We start from the raw sequence: 26069 nt of genomic DNA, 5'->3' as shown, positions 1-26069 counted from the left end.
ATCATCCGATTGTTAATGTGCAAGTATGAGATTTGAATTAAAAGTTAGATCCAGTGCCACGTGTAATTATGGATACCATTATGTAGACAATTATATACATGTAGCATTTTCCTTTATTTTTACCCCTGTTTGATGATCATTATTTAAATTCTTTTTCTTTTTAAATACTAATTTCCTACTATAAAATCATACAATAAAATATCACGCATGTAAATATAAAATCTTTCTTACTTTTTAATCATACATTCTTAAAAAACTTACTATTCAAAACTTTATTTTTGGATTTTAAAGTTCATCAAACGGGGCCTTAAATGATCTATTCAAGATGGCAGTGTTGGATCAAGCTATCATGTAAAGGACGTCATTTTCATTTTTCTAAAAGCATACTAGTGTCACGAAATTAAGAGAACAAAGAATATAATAGTCAAAAGTAAGGTGTAATTTATTATAACGATAAGCTTTTATATATATAGACACACACAAAGATTTAAAGATAGTTATAAATCAATTTATGGACAAACATCTACTCAGATAAGATTAAATATTCATTAAAAATTATTTAATAATTTATTTGATAATTATTTCAACAATAACTAACCCGTTATAAATCTAATTAGACAAAAATTCAATGGATAAAAGTATCGCATCAAGGAAAAAAGAGTACAACTGATTAGAAAAAAATTGGAGTAATAAAATGTCGCTTCATTAAAACATTGCAAGAAAATTGAATGAGATAAAAATTAAATGAAGAAAAAAAAAAGAGAGTAAGGAAATGAGGAAAAGAGGTTAAAATATCTAGATAACAAATCAGATTCAACCAAAGAGACGATATCGACGGTGATGGTTTTTTTTTTTTTTTTTTTTTTGGGACGCCAAAGGAAGAAATTCAACTACAAAAGAAGAAAAATGCCAACAAAACAAACAAAATCGAACCCCAAACTTAAATATTATATATTAGAGTGTACTTAGACAAGCAATGAACAATATTAAGGTTCTTTGTTTAAAATGGCGAAAAAAGAGAATCGGGTCGATGACACAAAATTCGAAACCAAAATTTTATAAAGACATAAAAAAATAAAAAATAAAAAATAAAATAAAAGGGATGTTGACGATCACTCATGATGATACATCACAACAACTACAATAGCCTTTAGTAAGGCTCTTTTATATTATACTGAAGCGGAGCAAATAAGTAAAGTTTAACGTAAATGAATTTTTCATTGTTCACAATTAAAACAAAGGTTAATTAGCACAATACATCTCTACTTTTCAATGTTTTTGTTCAAAACGTCTCACCCTTTCTTTCACTTTACATTAGAGAAAATGTCATTCCATCTACTCATCGTCAAATGTTCCGTTAACTCAACAAAGACTAATTAGCACAAAATGTTCCATCTTTCAATGTTTTGTGCAAAATGTCTTTACATTTTATTTTTTGAAAATTTCACCCTTGATTTCATCTTTCATTATAGAAAAAGCCTTCCATTCACCCACCATCAAATACTCCGTTAACTCAATAAATAATGCAATTTTTCTTTTCAAAAGTCAAGGGTGATATAGTCTTACCCTATTTTTTCATTGATCTTCTTCGTTGACTTCAATGTTAACTGTTCAAAATTAAAAGTAATATGAAAATAATTTATACAATTATTCTATTAAATAAATAAGAAGTGACTTAAAGAATGCTCAATTTCACACTGGGGAGAACAATGGTCGTTGTAATATTGGATTACTCATAAAAATTGAAATGATAGATGAAGAGATTGAATATTTCGATAAATTAGAGATTTCCATCCCCATTTGTGCTTATTAAGGGTGTAAACAAGGTTAAAATAAGAACAATGGCAAATGTGATGCTATGAATAACACATTGGCCATCACTTATGAATGGAGAAGATGAACTGAACCTTTTGTTTTTCCCCTTTTTAGAATGAAATTGAACTTGTGATAATCTTCCCTACCTATTAATACATTTTACGAGCAACAACCCTATCTTTTAATATACTTTGCAAAAAAGTCCCTACCTTTAAAACTAATTCGCGTAAAATATCCATACCTTTGTAATACAAAAGGTAAGAATATTTTACACAGAAACATTGAAAAATGATGACGTTTTGTGCTAACTAATCTTGTTGTTGAGTTAACGGAACATTTGACGATGGATGGTTCGAATGACATTTTCCGCAATGAAGAGTGAAAGTGAGCGTGAAATACATTTCGCACAAAAACATTGAAATGTGGGACCGTTTTGTGTTAATTAGCCTAAAATAAAAGTTGCTTGTTTGAAATTTAAGTAAGACCTACTTTTATAGAATTAATCTACTTTGTAAGATGATGTTGACAATATTTGATATGGCAAAATTTTGACAGTTGATTTAAAAAGTAGCTTTTGAAATTTTTTGAAATGAATGAATGTGATGATACCAAATCATGATTGTCAACTATCATTGTACATATAACATGATTGACTTTTATAATAAGTAATTTTTCTCCTTTAAGAAAGGGAACTTCGGTAAACTCTTCTCCCAATTTAGATTAGTATCATGGACTTTTGATATTATTATATGCATATTTATTATCAGTATGATTAACACTGTAACATGTTTGGAAATATATTTAGCCCCTATTAAATTTCATTTCATTACATTCTATTTTTTTCTTTCCTATTTTGAACCATAAAATCTTGGGTAATTGGCACAAAACGTCCCTACCTTTCAAGTCTATTGTGGAAAATGTCCCTACCTTTCATTTTTTGGCATTTTTGCCCTCATCTCAACCTTTCTTTGCGCTGGACGTCCTTCCGTCCATATTCCGTCAGTTTTTCCGTTAATTAAAGGGTAATTGGCACAAAACATCCCTACCTTTCAAGTCTATTGTGGAAAACGTCCCTACCTTTCATTTTTTGGCATTTTTGCCCTCATTTCAACCTTTCTTTGCGCTGGACGTCCTTCTATTTCCCTTGTTTATGGAAAGAAAAATGTATTTTTGTATTTAATTAAAGGAAAAACTGACGGAATATGGACGGAAGGACGTCCAGCGCAAAGAAAGGTTGAAATGAGGGCAAAAATGCCAAAAAATGAAAGGTAGGGACGTTTTCCACAATAGACTTGAAAGGTAGGGACGTTTTGTGCCAATTACCCTTTAATTAACGGAAAAACTGACGGAATATGGACGGAAGGACGTCCAGCGCAAAGAAAGGTTGAAATGAGGGCAAAAATGCCAAAAAATGAAAGGTAGGGACGTTTTCCACAATAGACTTGAAAGGTAAGGACGTTTTGTGCCAATTACCCTAAAATCTTTCATAAAATAATATTACTCGTAAATCGAAAAATTTTCCTTCTTTCTTAACACTCATTTAAAAAAAAAAAAAAAAAACTATTCCACCAATTTTTATTTCCAGAAAATGGAGGCCAAATGGGGACTTAGTGATATCAAGCAACAGCCCAACAATTTGAAAAAATTCAAAATTTATAAAATAAAAAAACATGCACCCAAAAAGACTCATCACGCTCACTCACGGTCTAAAAACATCAATACCAAAACATTAATCATATAAATTAATTATTTACCCATTATATTTTTTTATTAAATTAACTTATTTAAATATTATATCAAAACATATTAAATTATTTCACAAATATCATGTATGATATTAATTTGCGCATAGTCTTATAATTTATGTGTATATAGCAACGAGTATCATCTTATGCTAAATATTAGTAACATGTCATATTAATTCTTTAGTTGATAAAAAATGCCAAAATTTTATCCAACCAATGAACTAATATGACCCGTTATAACAGTTAGCATAAAATGAAAAGGGCAGCAATAAATTGCCAAATTTTTTTTTTTACAAAAGCTCTACAGCTCACAGTGGAGGAGGTCTGCATTTTTGTACAGACTTTAATTATATGGGGCCGACGTAGAACCCACACTCACATGTGAGTGCCCTATACACTACCTGTGAAAACCGACCCTGTACGTTTGGTTTTATTCATATTAGACTATCACATGTAATGTATAGATATAAAAAAAGGGCATATATAGTTTTTCATAATAATGATTCTGTGCCTGTAAACGATAAATTAAAGAAAAAACAAATAACTGTACTTCTTGGACTCTCATCTTTCAAACGATAGTCCACTCCTAATTTTATTTCTAGCCATTACCAATTTTTTTTTATTTTACCTACCGAAAGACGTCATTTTTGCTTACTACTCGTCGTCTGCATGTTTAGTCTTACTGTTGTGAGGGTGGAATTTGACGGAAAGTGGTCTGGCATCCCTAGTAACCCTGTCGACTCCTCTAACACAAACAAAACCTGTAAGCAATTGAAAACGCGTAAATGCAGGAAGTAAACGAATGATTCAGAGATAAATTTAATCTTGTTTTCTTACAAGATAGTTGTGTCGAAAACAGAATTACTATGAAAATTAGTATCATAAAGGAGTTTCTTTTTTTGGTCTCTTACCTCTCCAGAAGCAATGTTGGATTTTTTCAGTTGACATGCCTAGATTCCAAGATCAAACATTTCTTATATCAGTTGCAAATTCAAAGCTATAGATCATCTTCCGATAAAAATATCAAAATAATAATATGGGTTTTTTCACACCTTTAAAAATTGATGTTGCACCTGTGCCACAATATAATGATCGCCTTGGTAGTTCCCAAATCGATTCTCTTGGAACAGCAATAGGGCATCGAGTGGTTTGGTGGTCAGCAAATACCTGCATAAATACAAGAGCTTTAGGAAGCCTGGCCAATTTCTATGGCTAAATGAAGAAAGAAATAGTTGTAATCTCACCTCATTAACCTGAAAGTATGTTCCATTAAGAGGGAAGGTTCCTCTAGTAGCTGTTCGGCATGGAATCTGCTTCCAACATTGTTCACATTATGATGATTGAGAACATTGGTTCAAACAAAAACACAAGTACAACAACTAGAATGTTTAATGTGTGATAGTTTTACTCACCAAAATTGTTCCTTTGACTGTCTTGTCATTTTGTTCTTGATCCATATTTACGGAAATGCATGCACTTCTTTCGCATGGTGTTGCATCTAGGGCGTCGCCCATTTTTCCTGATTGTTGAGAAGAACTCGCCATTTCATCTGAGTAAAAACAAATAGAGAAAATAGCGAACATTAAAGATTGCAAAAAACGGACATTGTGAATTCCTCTGTTAGCTTGTTTACCTGTCGTCCATATTCTAAGAAGGTATGGACATGGATCATCAGCTTCTCGTTTTTCAAACTGTCAAATGAAAAGAAACTTAGAATGATATTTTTATCATTATGGTTTGCATAAATGAAAAGGGAAAAATGAAAACAAAAGACTAAAACTAACCTCTGCCAAAATAGGGTGTGAATCTGGAAGCTCATAGCTGCAGTTATACATTGAAACAGTTCAGCGTTGAATATATTGAAAATTCTGTCCATGGTCTCGTATTAGCACTTAAATGCACAACTTCTTGGACCGTTTGTCACAATATGGGAATCTAATTTGCAAAAAAAAAAACTTAACCTGGGGATGGGGAGTGCGGTTATAAAAAATATCATCAGGTGGCTTGTTAAATGCCATTCAGTGAACTGTAATTTAAAGTTACACATGGAAAAAGATCTAAACAACTTATTATTTCCAGAAAATGAAGCAGCAGGTTTTAATGATTATGCAGATCTATAAGAAGGTAATGTCCACTTACACTTGGTGCACTGTCCTTAATCGGTGAACTTCTCTTACTTTTGGCATTGGAATTGAAGCAGCTTCAGGACTTATAGCTATCAGTGCTTTCGAAACATCAGTCTCTGGGTGTAAGAAACTTGTTTTCTCTAAGAAATTCAGTACATTTTCTTTGAACCATTCAGCATTAAGTCTGATGGTAGGAATTTCATCTTCTGACTCATAGCCAAAGTCTTCAATGTCTCTTACGAGTGTTTCACTTGAACTGGGCTCAGGGGATGCTGGAACTTCGATGATCGGTTCACAATTGTGATATTCATACCTTAATTCTGAGAAATCACCATCAGAAACAGGCAGCAGTTTTGGACTCCTTTGCATCACAGGGTCTTGACCAACTGGAACTGGAGCCTCTGATATTATTAAATTTTTCTCTTCTGGCCCCGGAAGTCGAAGCCTAGCACTGCAACAATCACATTAAATAATATTACAGGAATAATGTTTTGCGTATGTTGCTACCCCCAAATGTTAATATTGTGCATATATATATGGTAGGTTTGTTTGATAGTGACAACCTTCAAACTTCAAACTTCAAAGACCTCTTTAATATACCTATCTTGGATGCTTCTCTTCCTTTTTCTTTATTTTCCCCAACAAACTATTGGTTTTGTGGGTTCCGAACAACTAAATGAATAAATTACATCTATTGAACTTTGACATGATGGTAAAATTGTCCCTTCACCCCTCTGTATTAAATTGTCATTATTGGTAAAATTGTCCCTTCACCTCTCTGTATTAAATTGTCATTATTGATATCCAAATTGAGCATCTAATCTGACACAAACCTTGCAAATGCGCTTGCAAAGTGCCTGCACTCTCCTCTCATCGGACAGGCATTACAATTAGGCTTTTTCTTTGTGCAGAAAACCTGAAATATTTTAGCTTGTTGTCACTATCATGGTCATCTTCAAAGAGAAAGCAGATGTTGAAGGAAGCGTGATTCTGTAATATTTTTAATCCTCACGACTGACCTTTCCAAAAGTAATTAGCTGATAATGTAATTCATACCTGTATTAATGCAACAATTAAAATAGTAAAAGAGCAAGTAATTAACATAATAATAGTTGTTAAATACATGCATATCCAAATAAGATGAGTTCCCAGAATTACAATGTTTGCTGATCAAGAGTACAGAGGCGTGGCCACAAGTACTTTTGGATGGCATCAACCATAGGGTACCTACATGAGAACTACATTAGTACATTGATCTCAGAGAGGCATTTATTAGTAATGTGATACTTACTGGTTTAGAAGATGTATTTGAACATCCTCAGGTAATGGCTGCAGAGGGACCCACCCGAGACGCACCACAATTCGACCAACATTGGTGTCAACCTTGTGGAAGAAGGTGTCGTTAATGTCAAGAACAAAGTCATACTCTATTAAGCTAATAAATTAACATCTCCCAACAACAAAATCTTACTGGGAAAGCAACGTGATGAAGTGTCAAGAGCCGCACACACTCTACACTCTTCAAGCCAAGTCCTGGTATGCTCAATAAGTACTCCCTGCAAATTATGGATAATCGAAAGTGAAGTCAGTACAGTTGAGAACATTGTATTGATTCTTACAACCTTCTTTCCTCTTCCAGCTTCCATTTGTTATCAAGCTAATCGAGAATCTATTTTACGATCATTAATTAATCCATTTATCAACTCACCTTGCTTTCTCAGGTGGAACATTTCTTAGCCATTCTAGGTCAATACTTCCATGATCTTTTACTATGCGATCGAGGAAATCCTGTAAAACATAAGTGAACAACGGTTTTAAAAATGATAGTGTAAAAGATAATGATTCCAAAAACAATTATAATAGTCATTATCAAAATTTCTTTTTTCATCATTTAATAGTGATACCTTTATTCGACCAGCAAGTATATTATTCATTCCCCGAGCCTCGATAACTTTGGCAACCTCTTTAACTGGTGCCTCTCTAACAGCCTCCCAGTTAGCAGAATCAGTGGGTCCTGTAGTATCTCTCGATCTACCATCAGAATAGGTTTTCCTCAACTCATCCCAGTCAACTGGGGTTTCTGGCTCAACTTTTCCTTTCTTTCTTCCTGAAGTAGATTCTGACCTGGAAAGCATTTTATTCCCATTGTGATATTCATCTAATTTGCTTGATGATGACATTTCAGCAATTATCGGGTCTTGAATTCTCTGTGTATCCTCTACCAGAATTACAGTCTCGCTTTCAAAATAATTTCTGTGATCAAGATTGTTTATATCACTTAATTTTTTCATTCTTCCATCTCTAGAATATCCAAGGTGATGTACAAAATTCAAATTATCATCAAACTGGGGAAAGGATGCACTCGAATGCAATGCATGGGTACCATTCAGACTAGGTGTGTCTGAGCTAAACATATCTTTCTTGCCCTGTAACTCTTCAAAATTTTCTTGGCATGATATTTTTCCCTCCTGATGGCCATAAAATTGTTTCAGATTATTTATTTCCTCCAATTTCAGATGCTTCCTGTAAGTAGTAGATTTATCAGTGGAGCAAGATGCAGAAATATTTGTTAAATTTTGATCACAAGAAGCATCTGGAAAACCCTGAACTGCATCTTTGACAATGACTTCATCTTCCATTGAACCTAGCACAGTCTCTCTTGTGGAGCAAATATGGCTCTCTCTAATTTCTGCATATTGATAACCCATATCTTGCTCAGTTGGATAGACATATGCTTCCTCTTTATTTTCGGCTATTACTGGTTCTTTTATAATACTTCCAATTGATTTTTGTCCGCATACAATATTCTCTTTGCAATTAGTGTCTTTAAGCACAGGGGGAAAACTTGCAACAAGAGACATAAAGGCACTACTGCAAAGCAATACCAACATCATTCTCAGTAGATTAACCTATGGAGAAGGAAGGATGAATTTTCTTATGTAGATTAACATAGACACTAAGCTTTACCTCGATGAACAGTCGGTTACATTTTGAGTTAGGAAAACTCCAATTATCGAGTCAACTATTGTCCCCTTCCATCGTGAAAAACGTCTATCCCCTGCATAGCTTAGTAGTTAGTGAAACTATATTAGATGCAAATAACTGTACCATCATGTATGGTTACTTGATGTAATTACTAAAAAGCAGCCCAAGATGCCTCAGGTTTCTTCAGCATACAAGAACCATAAGAGTCTAAACCAGCTCAATGAACAGCACTATGGCAGTAATAAATGGTTGCAAAATCTTAATTTTTTCTTCATTCTTCATTCCATATATAACAAAAATGAGACACTTTTAGTGACTATTTAATAATCACTATATGATCAAACACTTAAGTTACTGCTAGAAAATTTATTAGGCATATTAGTGTTTTATTTTTCTGTTTATATGGATCTAAATATCTGGTTTTTCCTTCAACGTATCTTAATTAAAGGCCCTCAACTCAATTCCGCACATACCAATTAAAAAAAAATGAAATTAGTTGCAAGTGTTCATTTCCTTTTCACCTAATTTAACACAATATTATCAATTTTATATGATGAATTTATTTTAACATAAAATTCATAATACCTTGAATAAGATGCATGCGGGCAATTAATGAATTCACTCGTTCACGATACATTTTTCGAACGTCTTCCCACCATTTCACTGAATCTTTCTCCACTTCTTCAGTAGCTCCACTTCCATCATTCTCCATCAGTTGCTTCCAAGCTATTAGTGTCTGTTTGTCAAAATCAACCTTTGCTGGTGGTTTGCGTGTCTTCAAAGGATCACATTTCCTCTTGTAAGGAATAAGTTCTCCATGGATTTTTTTGTCTTGAACCACAAGTTGGTTGCATTCGTTACTAATTTGTAGACACTCAAGGCAGTGAATAACAGATTCAAGTACAGCTTGCATACGTGCATTGTCTGGAACATTAGCAAATTTAAATCATTTTAGTCCTTATAAGACAAGATTAAGCTAGGAGCAATGTTGGGTCTCTTGGCATTTACCATATTTGATTGGCAAAACACACTTTGGTACTTGATGCCTGCCTCCAAAGTGGAGAGCCACATTTTCTTGATATTGCACCTTTTTGAGCATGACGTCCTCTTGTTTTTGGTACCCCACCGGAATTTGAATTAAGCCATTTTTGCATTGTGAAGGACATTGCCGAATATTGTCATGGTAAGACATAGCCACAACAGGAAGGTATCCGAGAAATTCTGGATGTACAACAGCCTTGATCTGCCTAGCCATGACGAAAGGTACAACAGAGGATGCAAGTTTTCTTCTTTGATTTAATCTCTTAGATCTTTTCCTTCTATGTCCCCAATTTAGACAGAAGTTCAACACACATTTAAAAGATTCTGGAACTTTCTTTGTTTTTCTCTTCTGTTTTCCATTCTGTAGGATCGTGCCTTGGTGCCCAAGTTGTTCTGGAAAATTACACTTGCTGATTGCAGATTCGGAAGACCTTTTCGCGCATTTATCCCTTTCCGGTGCTTCTTTTTGTGTCAATCGTCGAGAATTACTTTGCTTCCTTGTTTTCTTCGTTGTTTTATAAGCACCATAACTCAAGGTCACGCCTTTCTTAGACCTTTGACATTGATCCGCTGTCTTCGCATTCCAGAAAGCACCGGATGTAGTTACCTTTCGCCGTTGCGTTCTTGTTTGCTTGTATATTCTCGGACAGTTTGGTCCTAACTTTCTGCTGTTCTTCAGACATTCATTTGGTTTGAGTATTCTCCGATAAACTTGCAATGACTCTACCTCGGGTTCAATTTTCATCTCGTCACACATATTCTGATTCTCAGTTTCTAAATTGGCATTCGTTTCCCTGCTGTATGCAGACTTGTGTAACCTCTTCTCTCTGCTTTTATTATATTCATGGACAATATTTCCGAGTCCAAAGCAGTTATCAAAATCTTGGGGTTCCAAATTTAAGTTGGAATCTAGCTTGCACAAGAATGTACTCAAACTTTTATTTCTCCGATGATAGGCATAGACAATATTTGGTTCACCATTGCCATCCACAAGGGGCCATGAAAAGGCAAAATTCAGTGATTCCTTGCATGAGCTCCCACATTCAGTATTTAGATTAGCTGCTTGTCTATTCATTGCCCCCAAAGAATCTGCCCAGTCAATATAAGTAATGTTAGTAACAAAATTACTTCAAATTTAAACTACCTTTTGAACTTGTAAAAAATTAATACCATTACCTCTAGTCTGGATTTTTGACTTCTCATTCGCTATGATGATGCAAGATTTTTTAGCACAATTGGAATTTGGATAGATTGCTTGCTTATTGAAATTTTGCGTAGAAAATCCCAGGAATTCATCATCCTTGCTTTCATAATGATTGTGCTCATCTGTGAAAATAGCAGCTTCCTTGACATCCTTTTGATTTATTACATGGTTTTCCAAATTGAAGCGTAGTACTCTTTTGCATGGTTTCTCACCGCATACAGAACTTCTATTGGCTGCTTGTCCATCAGCGTGTACTGAGGCATCAACTTTGCAGCTATCTTTACTCACATACGTTTTATGTGTACTTGATGTAGGAATCCTACGCCTTGGAGTTTTAGGTTTAGGAGTTGACGGCTCAATTCGAGACTTGGGAGTCTTTCTAGGTTTACTTTCGTCCCATATTTTAGGCCTGTGTCTTTTCATTTTCTGTCTCTTCCTTGGCTTCTCGTCCAAATCTATGCCACTATTGCCCCTTTTTTTAGAACTTCGGTTTTCTGGTATAGTTGAAGTTACAGTAGAATCTATCCCAAAAGCGGTTTGTGCATTTTCATTTTGGGACTCGCCACGTGCACCAACATTTATTTTTTCTTTATATGGCCTGTTGTCTGCACTAGGAAAAAAAAAAAACACGTCCAAAGTTATACAACTTTAAAATTCAATGACATGGGTATATAAAACTAACATAGTGCTTGCAGTTTTAGTTGTTACAGCCACTGGTGTGCATTGTTACTGTCTCAATTTGAATACTATTTGTTGAAGCAGAAACTACTCAGACTAACAAGAGGTAAAGAAAGGGATTAAACAAACCAATAGCAGCTTAATTTATGAAAGTTTCCTATTTGGATTTCTTACCAAACATTGGAAATAAAAATTCTGTCCAGCCGTAGACACAATTAAATATGCATATAAATATTACATATCAATACATAACAGTTAAGAATACAGTCAAGCCAGAATTTATGGTACTACAGCCTATTGAACAAACCTCTCGACTCTCATGTAAATCACCATGATGTCTTAAATGATTACAACTAAATTTGAATACTATTTGTTTAAGCAGAACCTCCACGGACTAACAACAGGTAAAGAAAGGGGGAAAAATAGAAAAATCAGAATTTTGAGGAAAAATCAATATCAGCTTAATTTACGAAAATTCCTGTTAGGGAATCTAGTTTATGATGTCAAAATTCACATAGGAATACAGATTCTCTCTAGCCATAAACACAATCGTATATAAATATAAATCCTCCCATATGAATGCATCCTTCAAATGAACACCCCTTGAATATCATGTAAACCCTCATCCTGTGATAGGGAAGTTAATGCAGGAAGCATTTAGTAATCTTGAAGTCGTAGCATGAACGTAGTCTTGGAACGATGTTTTGCAACAAGTCTACACCTTTTGTCCCCCCGTCTAAAAGGAAGTGTTCATTAGTAGAATGGCTTTTTTTAACAAAGCGGCTGGCGTGTAACCAGTATACTTTGTTGAAGCAATAACCTGATACCATAATCAAAACAATTGTATCAAAATTACTTGCCATTTAATAATTTTCCTTAAGTTCGTTTCAGAAGAATAATCATGGACTTCAGAACAAAAGCTTTAGCTTCAAGAATATAACAAATTTATAATTTAAAAAAGTACAGAAGATTGGTCCTTGATACACGTATCCTGGGCAAATTTCAGTGTTTGTAGTAGTGCACTAGTTCTTTTAATTAAAACAGAATATAATTATGTGCAATTAACAATAAAAGATAATAAAAAATTAACCATTGATCCGCCATATACTGGGTACATTTGGAGTGATGTTGTTGATCCTAAAACAATATAAATTACACAAAAAAACGCAATCAAACGTACACTCACTGCCTGATATTTCACCAATTTTGCACTCTGATGTAGCTTTAGCAGATGTTCCATGTAAACCAGCAAAATCATGGTCGCTCCCAGAATACACACTGTTCAAGTTCCCAATTCCACGATCAGACCCACGAATCTCTTTCTCTGAGGCCATTGCATGTGGGGTTTGAAAATTTTGAGAAAATTGAGCAGTTTTGGCTAAGCCCAGATGAGAATCAATTCCATTGTTGATGGAGGTGGAGCTTTGTTTTGCTGGAGTCACCGGCACCCAGGTACCCTTTTTATTTAACTCTTCTTCGTCCATTGCATTGTCAAGTTCCATGGATAAAACTTTAATACAGATAAACGTAGTCAATTTTCTTGAATAAAACAGGAAAAACAAGAATTCAAGCCAAAAAGAGAATAAGCAAACACAGGTTAAAAATAGTTTAAAAGAAAACTTACTTTATGAACCCACGAAATTACACTAAAATTGCACGTAATTTTAGGTTTCAAAGACGACGGCCATGGACAACGTTAATCCAGTTTAAGGTTTAAACAGACTAGTTTATAGTAGTGGAGAGGTAGTATAGCTCAAACTCTCCTGTTTGACTAACAAATCTGTAAAAGTAGTTGTTATCTTAAAAGTCAAATACTTGAATTGATATCAAACTGCTAGTTGTAAAATATTTAGGGCCCGACAACTAGGGTTTTTGCTTTTGTTTTTGTTTTTTCGTAAAAGACAGAAGATACTTCGAGTTGGAACTTTCAAAAAATTATTCAACATGTTAAAATAGTGGGAATTGTTGTTTGTACAGCCCGAGCTACAGCCCCCTCATAAGTGGGGGGTTCGCAAATTTTTAATTGCAATGAGCTCTCGAGCTGTGAGAGGGCTGTAAACGGTGCTATATGCACAATACCGCCCTAAAATAGTTATTTGGATCACGTTTGGGTAATGTTTATTAATGATTTATAATCAATCAAATAATTTTTTATCTATATATATTGTGGGTTTCACAAGTAATATTCATCTATTCATAATTAACTTTTATCCATCTATAATCCAACTGTTAGACATGTTTTAGCTAAGATTTAAAATATTATAAAATTTAATGATTTCATGAATTTGAATAGATTTTTACAAAATCTATAAAATCTCATTAAAATTTGTCAAAAGATTTTGTTAAATGTTTTTTAAAGGTTGAAATATATTGAAATATAAATTGAGGACATCTAGTTTTCATGAAAGTTAATAAAATTCATTAAAATCCCAATTGGAGGCATTTGAATTTAGAAATTTTTTTAAAATTCATTAAAGTTTCAATTGATAACATCTATGTTAATTTCAAAAGTAAATTATGACTTTTCAAAAATTCCGTAAATGGAAAATAGAATTTTGTTAGAACTCGGTGACTCTTATGTTATAATGGTGCTATTTTTTTTCGATTTTCAGTCCTTTCTGATTTTAAAATGCTTAAAAGTGATTTTTGCTACAAATAATAAAAGAAAAGAAAAATAAAAAAGACTCTCATTGGGATATATGGCCCCTTTGCATGTTTTTGAGAAGTTAAAAGGACCTTTTCAAATTCTAAAATTATTTTTGGATCTGTTTAACTAATTTTATGAAAATATTTTTTCTTGTTAGAAGAGTTCTAGAGGAAATTGAACTAATGTGATTTCGTCTAAAAAGCACTTTAGAAATATCAAACTCTTCTAAAAATTAATTTTCAAATAAATGTTAAGGTAGCTTTCCCAGTAAGCAAAAGTCATGACAAATAAGCGTTTTCCTTCCCTTACCAAAATCTAGAAAATACTCAAATTTTATCTATACAAAATAGGGGTTTAATGTAAGACCGTGAGTTAGAGGCATAATGCCTTAGATTCCTAAATAGGAAATTTTGTAAGTTAAGCTTTCACGATAGACTTTCTCCTTTAATTCTGATTTTTCTTTGCCTCGTGTTAGTTTTTAGATTCTACTGCTCATCGGATTTTGAATTAGCATTTCATTATGTAGAAGTGTTGCATTATTCGAGATAATCATTTCATTTAAATACAGAGCTATAAAGTTCGTCCAAAGACAAGAATTCAAGGTAATATTTCAAGTCGATTAATGTATAGATAAGTTAAAAAAAGACAACTCTAAAAACAGGCGAAAATACAAAACAGCTGGGTTGGCAGCGCTTTTTGTCTTTAAGATTTTCTTTTCGTTGTTATTCTTAACAAATAAAAAATTGATTCAACAAATAACTCATTTCTCAATCTTTTTGGGAAAAAAATATATAAGAAAACCTGGAAAAAAAGTCAGTGTTTCACATAACCAACTTGTTTGTTTGAGCTAAAAAATAATAATAAATTTTTTTATTTTTTTTTAAGAATGTGTCATTAAAAATAAAAATAAAATTATAAAATTATTTTATTGAGAATTGTTTTTATTAAAAATAAGAGGTAGCAAACGGGCTTTAGTGCTTTACAATTCGGATCCAAGTATCTGACAGAATATTGGAAATTAATAAAGCCCACACTCCGTATGCGCTTACCTTCCCACCTTATCTCCAATCTTTCACTCTGCTCTTGCTCACGAAGCTGTGAAAACCAGCAATGTCGAACGAGGAAGAGACCCAATTGGAACTCAATAAACCAGAAGATGAATCCGAATCCGAGTCCGAGTCAACCCCTTTGGAATCCTCCTCTTCCGACTCGGACTCCGACTCTGACGACGAACCACTATCTTACACCCGGCCCGGAGGCACCGCCCAAGAAACGGGACCCGACGACTCGGATTCCGAAAACACGGCCGAGTCCAACATCCGCCGCTTCACCAAGGTGCTCAACTCCAAGCGCCTTCGTAAAGAACGGGAAGCGGAAGAAGAAGACTACGTCTATCACGAGGACCTATTTAATTTCCCGAAGGACCCGGAGAACTGGAGGGAGGAGGACTTGAAGGAGCTCTGGGGAGATGCTCCAATTGCGATGACCAAACCTGGGTGGGACCCGAATTGGGTTGACGAAGAGGAGGTGGATATTATCAGTGAAGAGATTAAGGCTGGACGTGACCCGCCCATTGCCCCATTTTATGTACCGTACCGGAAGTGTTTTCCAGTGATTCCGGATAATCATTATGATATTTCCAACCCCAAGGCGGTGATTGAGGAGCTGGATAGGATTGAGGAGTTCTTGAAATGGGTTAGCTACATTTTCGCAGATGGTAGCTCGTAAGTACTTTAGTTGGAAATTTATATTGGAGAAGTTTGAAATTTTTGTTCTTATCTGTTAGATGGTTTATTATGGTGCATTTTATGCTGGCTTTTTCGTTTCGCAGTTGAACTAAGTTTTGATTCCATAAAGACTAAAAAACAGAATATTCTGGGTTTTTCTGCTTTAATATTCATTTCTAAAACCTTTCATTTTGCAGCCTTAGTTTTAGAGATTATCTCAGTGTTGATAAGTTCAATTTGCTTAGGCTTTGTTTGTTCAATATAGAACATTTTTTGGCATGTTATCAAAGCTGGGATTACGGAAAACACGTTAAGGGTAAATGCTGCCTCTTCCATCCCGTGTATGCTAATGGCATCTTTGCTTTCTATAGTAGTAAAAAGTAGCCTCCATTTCCTTGGACCAGGACCACTACTATTCGTCAAACACCAGAGATGAAAGAAACACTTGTTTGTTCACATAATAACCAAATGGAACCTTAACGAAAAAGGCTTGTGGCGCACAGCATTTTATGATTGACCAATTGCAGCCTTGATGCTATCTGTATTTTGATTAGAGGAAGGATTGGTTAGTATGCCATTTGGTTTCTATTGTCAGTTTGGTGAATTTTAGAATGCAGTTTGATGAGTATGATAATGATGTTATATCTGTTGTATGGAAGATTGAGAAAGCAAGATCTAAAGATTAAAGCATTCACTGCGATGTTTCTGCTGCATCATAATTCAGAGACTGAACCATTATCCCGATTGAAGATTGAAATCTTGTTTCTTTTATAATAATATGTGTTAAAACGTGTAATCTTTTACTTTTTATTGATAGTTTGGTAATTGGTTCTACTTTTAAGGTACGATTTAATCATTTTCAGAGTTTATATTATTACGTTCTTAGTCCATATTATTTGGTGTTTTGTTTATTTAAAATGGCTGGTTTGTTATGAATCCTATCTGTTGCAGTTTCCTTGATATGCTGTTGATTCTGTAGTAACATTCTAGTGACTGGTGCGAGATTACCGTGGGTATCTTGAAAGTTACTTGAATTTGAAGTTCTATTCCCTTTCCTTCTTCATTTTTTTTTTTTTTGGTTTTTTTTTAACTCTGCTGCCTTGCTTCCAATGTTAATATCACCCAATGCAAAAATTAATTTCCCTGGAATTCCCTGGAATAATGATGGTTCTTGTTAAAATATTAGCTAAAAGTTCCTGGCACTTAAAATTTTACTTGGTTCATGCTCTTTTAGTGAATTCCATTACTTGAGGTTAAGCACGGATTTATTTGGGAGGCGTGAGGATTTTGATCAATTGTTCTCTATACTACAGTCTTCTTCCATACTATATCTCGAGCACTGATGGATTTTTATTTTTTCAAAGGTATGAAGGCACTGTTTGGGATGACTTGGCTCATGGTAAAGGTGTTTATGTCGCTGAGCAAGGGCTGGTCAGGTTTGTTTACATAGTTCCCACAATACTTTTTTTATGTGATTACAACTTCAAATGTGCAAGAATGTGCAGTTTTTGTTGTCCGCTCATGAAGACTCTTCTAATTCATATCAAATGTCGCCATATGCTGCAAAACGTTATTAAGAATTCTTTGTGGCTTGTAGGTATGAAGGAGAATGGCTTCAAAATAACATGGAAGGTCATGGGGTTGTTGAAGTGGAAATTCCCAACATAGAACCTGTGCCTGGTTCCAAGTATGTCTATGTCTGCTACATTAATTCCTTGTATAATTAACCTGCAGTTGGAACAGTATGAGTTTTATAATACCATTTGGATAATTTTTGTCCTCTTTCCCAGGCTTGAAGCAAAGATGCGAGCTGATGGGCAAATAATCTCAAGAGACTTTATGTCCCCTGAAGATAGAGAATGGCTAGAGATGGATATCGAAGATAGTCTGCTCTTAGCCAATGGAAATTATGAAATTCCTTTTTATGAGAAGGAAGAATGGATTAGACAGTTTGGAAAGAAACCGTAAGTTTCATGTTCAATTCAAGAATTGATGATTGTACTAACTTCTCCCTCTTTCACCGTCCCTATAGCTCTGCCCATATCTTGTCTGGTTTACATATTTTGCGAACTTGCATCTTGTTATTGCTCAATCATCGAATCTGTCATTGCAGTGCTGTTATCCTTCAGTGTTGATTGACCATTGAGACATCCAATTTGAATGCTTTAATTAAACATGGCAGCACATTTTTATATTGCCCTGGTGGTCATTCTTTAATGCTTGTTCCATGTGCTTTATTGGTGATAGAATTGGCTGCAGCTGATTTCCATGAGATACAGAAGTCCATTAAGCATGATATAGCTTTAAGAAAATGTTTTATTGCACATCTAAGTTTCTTATATGTCTAAAGGAAAATGATAACAAAATACTTTCTCACTTTTTGACACATTCTTGTTTGGGAGAAATTATAATGGGATCATAATAAAAAGTAGCAGGTCTCGAAAACTATGTGGATAATAGGTAGATAGTAGTTGTGTTTAACTTTGACCATTTAAATTATAATGTGATTATAATTTCTCCTAATCAAGCACTTATGTTTAATAGCTAGGTTCTTGGAAGGTTTATGTAGATGCGTGTAATATTAATATCTTTGTATTCCTTATGAACGCTGAGAATGAATTTGGAGTCTACCAAAAGAATATATTCCAAATTTGAATGATAATGCTCGTCCTTTTGAATCCATTAATAAAAGCTATAAATTTGTCTAATCTGAGGGATGCATAAACTTCACTTCCATTGTTCGATTGCTGCTTCTGGAGATTGAAATTATCTTTTGACATTTTTTATGGTAATATGGTTGCCAGGGAGAAAGGCCGATATCGATATGCCGGTCAATGGAAGCATGGGAGAATGCATGGATGTGGTGTCTATGAGGTCAACGAGCGTACAACATATGTAAGAATATGAAAGAGGCCAAAGTTGTTTCCTCCTGACTAGTAATTATTTCGTTTAACAATAGTGCACTTGGATTGTCAAATGTGCAGCAAGTTGGATGGATTTATTTCTCCGACAATCACTTTTTCCAAATTCTTTTTATGCACTTGAGGGCACCTTGTCCTCTATTTTTGTAATTCTTTCTCCTATTTATAATTTTTTAATTCAATAAAAATGGATATAGCTTCGTATATGTTTGGACAATGCATCACAAACTAGCTTCTGTACTTTTCAGGGACGTTTCTATTTTGGAGAGCTATTGGAGCATCCATATGGTTGCAATGCAGATATTTCCGCGGTAATTTTAGAATGTTCTCTCCGTTCTCTTCTCTCTCTCAGCTTTCTACCAGATGGTGGTGAGAAAAACTAATAGTATGTTATCTCAGATGCATGCAGGCATAGCAGAGGTAGCTGCAGCTAAGGCTCGAATGTTTGTCAATAAACCTGATGGAAGTATGTTGCACTCTCTTTTCTTTTTCTCACTCATAAGTTTCTTCTTCAGCAGGACACAAATTAGCTAGTAAGAAGCTTATGTTGTTGGAGAAGTAATGATTGAAGCAAACTTTTAACCTATTGAACTCGTGAAATTTAATTTCTAATCAAATTCATTTAACTAACAAAGTTCCGGTTTGCCTTCTTGCTTATCAAGGCCTTAGATTTAGATGAGTCTAATTCCTAGCTACAAAAATGTCCTAATAGATGGAATATGCAAAAGTAAAATTGGGATGATATGAAAATTAAAATATATCAGAATACCGAATCCCTTCGGTCACAGAGTCATCCCCTGAGTTGATTAGGATGATTTTTTTTTTACTCCAATGGCTGTTAGCTAGGACACACTAAAATAATAAACGAATTGCATGTTTCCTAAATTTCCCTGGCCTGGGGTATTGATGTTGGAGAACTGTCATGCTGGTTAAAGATCACATCATTAGCTAATGCCTTGATTCCCTTTCGTCACAGAGTCCTCAACTGAGTGGATTAGGATGAATATTTTATTCCAACGGTTGTTAGCTATGACACGCTAAAATAATAAATGATTAGTGGTTATATAATTTTTTGCGTGGCCTGGGGTATTGATGTTGGAGAACTGTCATGCTGTTTAAAGCTCACATCATTAGCTAATGTCTTGATTCGCCTTTTTCAGTCTTCAACTCAGTTGATTAGGATGAATATTTTACTCCAATGGCTGTTAGCTATGACACGCTAAAATAATAAATGAATTAGATGTTTTGTAAATTTTCATCTGGCCTGGGGTATAATGTTGGAGAACTGCTGTGCTGGTTCAAGCTCACATCATTAGCTAATGCCTTGGTTCCCTTTTGTCACAGAATCTTCGACTCCAAGTTGATTAGGACGAATATTTTTCTCCAATAGCTGTTACCGATGACACTCTAAATAATATATGAATTGGATTTTGTGTAAATTTTCACCTGGCCTGGGGTATAATGTTTGAGAACTGCCATGCTGGTTAAAGAGCTTTAGAGTAGAAAATGAAAGACTGCCAATAAACCTCTTCCAAATGCTTGGGGTGAATGTTGAATTTAAAATTTGACTAAGCAGGCTAACTTAGATTGTGAGATTTGACATGCTTCAGGGCTTGTTTGGGCACTCATTTATATTATGTGTTTGCCCTTGGAGAAATAGAAAGAAATAGAAATAGGTAAAGAAGTCAGTGTCCAGTACATATTACAAAATCGTGATGAATGTCATCTTGCTTTTCCTTCTCTCATGCTGCAATTGTTGGAGTTTGTGGCCTTTAGCGTATGTGGGTTCTTTGTGTTGTAGTTAGAAAGATGCAGGATGGATGGTGATGGCCTCTGCAGCAGCAACAGCATCTGTGTGGGGAGAGAGAGAGAGAGAGAGAGCATAATTGCCTGTTATTATGGTGGAATCTAAAAGACAGTTTTTGTGAGATCATTTGGTAGTTGGTTCATTCTATGTGAATTCTTTATTATCTGTAGATGTGATTGAATTATGATCAAAGGGAATTTGAACTTGCACAAGTCCAAAGACTACTTGTGCTTGCAGTTATATTAAATGTTACTTACTACGTAGCTGTGCAAGAGTGCTTAACAAAATAAGAAGATTTTGATCCAATATACCAGTTTGTCTTATCCGTTGTACTTTAGTAAATATAGTGGCTTGTCTCATCACCATGTTAGCTTGTGAGGCAAGTACTTCTGAGAACTATATGGGCAAATTCTCTCTTTTAGTGGTGCGCTTCTTGTTATATTCTAAGCTGGAATCTAACTTAGAATTGAGCAGTTCAATACGTCAGCAGTAAGGTATGCTTTTAACTTGAGAGAGAGAGAGAGAGAGAGAGAGACGTATTTGTACATACATTTTTAGACAGGTGACCTTGTTCACTTTTTTGTTGGTACAAAATTTTGTCAAATGTATACCATTTTGGGATATATGACTTCTATTTTCATCACTTCTTAAGCTATGTTTTATCCATGCAGTGGTCAGAGAAGAGAGGGGTCCATATTCCGATCCTCAACATCCCTACTTCTACGAGGAAGATGAAGTATGGATGGCACCAGGCTTTATCAATCAATTTTATGAAGTAAATCAAACAATGATCAATTGAGGATTACGTGGTTACTGGTCTATTCAGGAATGTTGATGAATGACATGTTTATGATTGCAGGTTCCGGATTATTGGAAAATGTATGTCCATGAGGTGGATCAAGAGAGAGAGATGTGGCTGAACTCATTCTATAGAGCTCCATTACGGCTACCTATGCCTGCCGAGCTTGAATACTGGTGGTCTAAAGGTACTAAATATTAATTTTTCTCAACTCTCAGTTTATTTATTATTTGTGGTCTTGGTTTCTATTCCAACTCCATCACGGGTTTACAGAAACTTTTAAATAGTTACCTGCCTTCAGTTTACATAAATTTGGGTTATGCTAATTTGTGTTTGTTTGATCAGATGAAAAACCAGAATTTATTCTCATTAATAAAGAACCAGAACCTGATCCTGAAGATCCATCAAAACTCAAATACACGGAGGATCCCCTCATCGTACACACTCCAACAGGAAGAATTATCAACTATGTGGATGATGAAGAACATGGTATCCGCTTATTTTGGCAACCTCCTCTAAAGGAAGGGGAAGATATCGACCCAGACAAGGCTGAGTTCCTACCCCTTGGGTTTGATGAGTTCTATGGACGAGAAGCAAGTGTCAAGAAAGGCAACTGGTGGGAGTCTCTTGTAACATCTGTAGAAAATGCCTGTAGACCAATGTTGGACAAATTGGAGAAATGGACTGAAGAAAAGAAGAAAGACAGTGAGACAAAGATGGAGCTATTGAAGAAGGAACTTGAATTGGTGGAAGCTGAATTGTCTCTGAAGGAGGCCATGGAAGACTTGGATGAGGAATTGAAGAGAATGCAGAAAGAAGCTGAAAAGAAAGTGGAACATGGGCTTGATGAGGATGATATTGTATCTGAAGAAGTAAGCCCATTAGAGAAAACTTACCCTGAAGCTGAAGAGGATGAGGATGAAGATGAGGAAGAGGAAGAAGATGATGCCCCTTCAAGTTTTGGATCAATTGAAGATCAAAAATCGGTAAACAATGATCAGACGGGAAATAAATCTGGAAAGTCGACATTTGCAGCATCCTCCTTAGCATTTGCTACTTCTGGGCTTCTCTCAACGGTAAGTCTGAAATATCGTTGAATTTAGTTGTCCCTTTACTATGTTCATGCTATAGCGTTTCCTTCTTGGGGTGGGGGTGAGAGGGCAATATTTTTCTGGAGAAATTGTTAGATCAGTTAGTAAGGCCACTCCACTCTCTCTCTAAATTCAGCCACGTCAAATTCTAATCAACATAATCACTATGTTGTACATCCCCACATTACTAAATTTGGATATCGCTCCTGACTAATATCATGCAACGTTAAAGTTCAAATTAATAATTTTGTCCTTTGAAGACAGGTTCCATGGAAGTTACAGCAGTCATATTTAAGGTGGAAGGAGGGGAAACTTCAACAGCAGGCAGCTTCGTCGACTATTCCATCATTCCAGTCTCATCAGCTGCCTCCTGAGAGATCGAGTCCAAGTTCCATCAGCTTTCCACTTGCGACTGGCAGAAGTTGGAGAATGAGATTTGCACTGCAAATAAATCATCAATGTGAACCGATTACCAAGATGCACTTCAGAAATCACTCGAAAAGGAAAGCTTCCATAGAGAAAGGAAGAGATCTAGAGCACAACTTAAACATATTATCCTTGCATACCCCAGTTCTTATGTAGTATCCAAGTGTCCAATCTCTTGACAGGATCAATTTTGTAGTTCCTGCGGTCAATTGTTTTTCCTTTTGAGCTAGCATTTCAATATACACAATGTTTCACTTCAATTGAGTGAATGTGCTATGGTTTTGCCTGACTGACATTAAGGTCAGCAAATAATCTAATGTGAAATTGTTCTGAATTTTACACAATTTTGAATATCTCACCAAGTATTATCGATTGTAGGGTGTGCCGAAAGTAGAAATAGTGAAGCAACTGGAATAGAGCTGAATCTGAAATAATCAACCTTTTTAAGTCGCGCAATGTCTTGAGAGAAGGCATTGAGCATGACATTGTGCATAAACATGAATTCATTGAATTGTAAAGAAAGTGAAAATATATATGTAACTGCTTTCAAATTTAGTTGACAAGCTTAGTTTGTTGTGATCATGCATCGTGCAATCCGTTGCCTCAACATAAGCGAATTATGTACAGAATAGCAATGCATCTAAACCAAATGAGGACGAGAGATTAATGGCTAACGAGACAAACATATACGAGGATGCTGCTCTGTTGCTTGCTCCTCCCATTTTCTTATCTTCAATACATAGATTTTGAAATTTAAGTGCCATCACAATGATGATTTGATTGTATAAATAACTAACCATGACGCGATAGATTAACAAGAAGCAATCAAACTATTAATGGAATTTAGCTATCCAACTATTCAGAAGAAAGGTTCAATAACAATCATTTTAAACCCTTTCATCGGCCCATATACCATCATAAAAATCACTTTTTTATTTACGATTGAAAAAAATTGACGTTCCTATGACATTGACATGATTTTTAAAAAAGTCAAAAAGAGCTTTTAAGATTCAAAACTAGTTTTTGGACTCGTTTGGCTATTTTATGTAAGTGCTTCTTCTAGTTAAAAGATCTTTTAGAAAAAGTTAGTCCGCGTCTTTCTCTAAAAGCCCTTCGAGAATAGGAAACTCATTTAAAAATTAAATTTCAAACCAAAACTAAAGTAGCTTTATTCAAAAGTTCATCTATAAGAAGCAAAATCAAAAGTCATGCCAAACGAGCCTTAAACACAATAGTTGATTTAACATTTTCAAAGCCATCACTGAATCTGGGTAGGAGGTTTATCTAGCTTGTTTTTGCATAAGGTTCTGTTCAAACGTTGTCAATATAGCCAAAAATTATGCCATGAGCAAAAAGGAACTTCCATGGTGTGTTTGCTTAAGAAGTTCAAGCAACTAGCAGAACACTTGCATTCTGACAATATTATAGCACTCATTAACAATTTTAGATCGAAAATTGTAAATTGAGATTCTCGTGTTATTACCATCTTTTTTCGAACACTTCCAGACCTCCCAAGATTTTTATGGACAACAATATCTAAATATATTCCACTAAACCATGCAACGATCAAGAACCATATGGACAACATTGTCTGAATATTTTAAACTATATAAAAATCAAGAATCGAATTTCTATATAATCATATTACAGAACCTTTTAATCAACATTTTCACGACCTCCAAAGAATTCATGCAGAACATTCTCTAAACCCGTTGCATCAAACTATGCAGCAAGAGTACTATTCCAAATGTCAACAAGCTATAAGAAGCGGCCATTTTTACTTTGTTTTGGAATTATAAAATAATCAAGTTGAGAAAAACTTCAATTTTTTCCGAAAGTATTGAATAGCAATCCAACAAGTTATCTGAGTGTTCAAATATAGGATAAAATTCCTGAACAAATGTGTTTAATGTGTTAGAATTATAACTATACTAAGAATTGCATCTACGTACAAACAAACTGATGAAAAATTCAATTAATTTGTCACTTCAAAAACTTGTACCACTAAAATTGGGGTAGAAAATTTAGATAACGGTCAAAAAGAAAAAAAGGAAAGGCAAAAAGGATACGATCGCAGTGGGATTCGAACCCACGACCTTTAGATCCGGAGTCTAACGCGATATCCACTCCGCTATGCGATCGGTTTTGCAGTGAAAAAAATTAAAAATAAATATAAATACAAAAATACTTGAATTTGTATGCTCTGAAGCAGAGACGAAGAATAATTACATGAAGAAGACAGATGAAAATAAATAAATAAATAAATAAATAACACAAGGACGAGATCTACAAGAAGCAAATCGATATGTATACATACAAAAATGCATCACATAAAATTTCTGTACCTTGATTCAGTCATTTCAAAAGAGAGATTTCGAGGTTGATGAGCGGTCCATAATTCATTCTCGATTGCAGATTTGCACCTTGCCGATCTCAGGATAGAGAGAGAGGGAGGAGCTAAACATCAACGATTTGATTATTCGTTTTACTAATTGGGGCGAATGTTTAACAAACTGTCGATCAATAAATTGTAGGTTTTCCGGGCAGGCCCAACCAATTAAAGGATTGGGTTGCCCAGATCCAACAACGATAGCCCGACCCATTGATATTTCCAAACCTTATTAAAGTTTGAGGGAGGAGATTGTATTCATTAATGATGTTTAGGCTAGAGCTCGTGGGCATTTTCCCCGAATCCACTGCAATTAGAGTGGAAGTTGAACCTAATTGGGCCATTCAATATAGTTTAGTTAAAAAATTCGGAAAATTTTGTAAATGCCCTACTATTAAAAAAGAATTTACACATTACTACGTAATGAAAATATAATTATAAGTACTAACTTATATGTAAATTATTTTAAAAAAATACTAACTTCTAAATATATATCCCAAATCACATTTGTAATTGACACAATGGCTTTTGTACCTGTGCGGGACAGGGCTTTGTGGTGCCTGCTCTTTATAGCGCTTTGGTGCCTACGCGGAGCAGGGCTTTGATGTGCCTGCATGTGACAGAGCTTTGGTGCCTGCGGGGGACAGGGCTTTGTGGTGCCTGCTCTT

At 34.8% G+C, this 26069-nt stretch overlaps 2 protein-coding genes, 1 long non-coding RNA gene and 1 other non-coding gene across 10 annotated transcripts; 1 reads left to right on the top strand and 3 right to left on the bottom strand.

Moving 5' to 3' along the window:
• Window positions 1-4025: 4025 nt before the first annotated feature.
• LOC111412015 (protein ROS1-like) lies at window positions 4026-13373 on the bottom strand. 6 transcript variants are annotated; one of them, XM_023042746.1, is made up of 21 exons: window positions 13219-13373; window positions 12775-13104; window positions 10889-11521; window positions 9680-10801; window positions 9257-9595; window positions 8654-8744; window positions 7591-8554; window positions 7395-7474; window positions 7158-7242; window positions 6978-7069; window positions 6845-6913; window positions 6706-6742; window positions 6520-6602; window positions 5700-6137; window positions 5345-5381; window positions 5194-5251; window positions 4973-5109; window positions 4805-4870; window positions 4613-4727; window positions 4472-4510; window positions 4026-4321 (listed from the first exon to the last, which is right to left on the bottom strand). In XM_023042746.1, exons 2-21 carry the CDS (start codon window positions 13094-13096, stop codon window positions 4215-4217), a joined length of 4914 nt encoding a protein of 1637 aa, XP_022898514.1. In that variant the 5' UTR covers window positions 13097-13104; window positions 13219-13373; the 3' UTR covers window positions 4026-4214. The 6 variants fall into 6 exon arrangements, with proteins under 6 accessions (XP_022898514.1, XP_022898513.1, XP_022898515.1 ...); XM_023042745.1 differs by having other exon boundaries at window positions 7591-8557; window positions 13219-13372; XM_023042747.1 differs by having other exon boundaries at window positions 7591-8557; window positions 12781-13104; window positions 13219-13372.
• A 1893-nt stretch (window positions 13374-15266) lies between these two features.
• Window positions 15267-23346, top strand: LOC111412016 (protein TIC 100). 2 transcript variants are annotated; one of them, XM_023042753.1, is made up of 11 exons: window positions 15267-15965; window positions 17333-17404; window positions 17566-17655; window positions 17759-17932; window positions 18773-18863; window positions 19138-19200; window positions 19289-19355; window positions 21368-21471; window positions 21556-21682; window positions 21841-22571; window positions 22847-23111. In XM_023042753.1, exons 1-11 carry the CDS (start codon window positions 15352-15354, stop codon window positions 22958-22960), a joined length of 2247 nt encoding a protein of 748 aa, XP_022898521.1. In that variant the 5' UTR covers window positions 15267-15351; the 3' UTR covers window positions 22961-23111. The 2 variants fall into 2 exon arrangements, with proteins under 2 accessions (XP_022898521.1, XP_022898520.1); XM_023042752.1 differs by having other exon boundaries at window positions 15271-15965; window positions 22851-23346.
• LOC111412019 lies at window positions 22673-25594 on the bottom strand. Its single transcript, XR_002705934.1, has 4 exons — window positions 25358-25594; window positions 23372-23437; window positions 23153-23301; window positions 22673-23027 (listed from the first exon to the last, which is right to left on the bottom strand). It is a non-coding gene; the product is annotated as an uncharacterized LOC111412019 (long non-coding RNA).
• On the bottom strand, window positions 25081-25153 carry TRNAR-CCG. Its single transcript has one exon. It is a non-coding gene; the product is annotated as a tRNA-Arg (tRNA).
• Window positions 25595-26069: the final 475 nt, after the last annotated feature.

The sequence above is a fragment of the Olea europaea genome, chromosome 16 (genome assembly GCF_002742605.1).
Source record: "Olea europaea var. sylvestris chromosome 16, O_europaea_v1, whole genome shotgun sequence".
NCBI lineage: Eukaryota > Viridiplantae > Streptophyta > Magnoliopsida > Lamiales > Oleaceae > Olea > Olea europaea.
The sequence above is the reverse complement of the archived record's forward strand: the minus strand, read 5'-3'. Positions and strand labels throughout refer to the sequence as shown.

Bases quoted from the DNA above. Each gene is read 5' to 3' on its own strand.
- LOC111412016 (XM_023042752.1), top strand. From the start codon at position 15,352: ATGTCGAACGAGGAAGAGACCCAATTGGAACTCAATAAACCAGAAGAT. The intron at 17,405-17,565 runs GTTTGTTTACAT...TGTGGCTTGTAG, and splicing joins GCTGAGCAAGGGCTGGTCAG to GTATGAAGGAGAATGGCTTC. The intron at 19,356-21,367 runs GTATGTTGCACT...TTATCCATGCAG, and splicing joins TGTCAATAAACCTGATGGAA to TGGTCAGAGAAGAGAGGGGT.
- LOC111412015 (XM_023042745.1), bottom strand. From the start codon at position 13,096: ATGGAACTTGACAATGCAATGGACGAAGAAGAGTTAAATAAAAAGGGT. The intron at 8,745-9,256 runs GTATTATGAATT...TAAGCTATGCAG, and splicing joins CCGCATGCATCTTATTCAAG to GGGATAGACGTTTTTCACGA. The intron at 6,138-6,519 runs GTTTGTGTCAGA...TGATTGTTGCAG, and splicing joins TTTGCAAGCGCATTTGCAAG to TGCTAGGCTTCGACTTCCGG.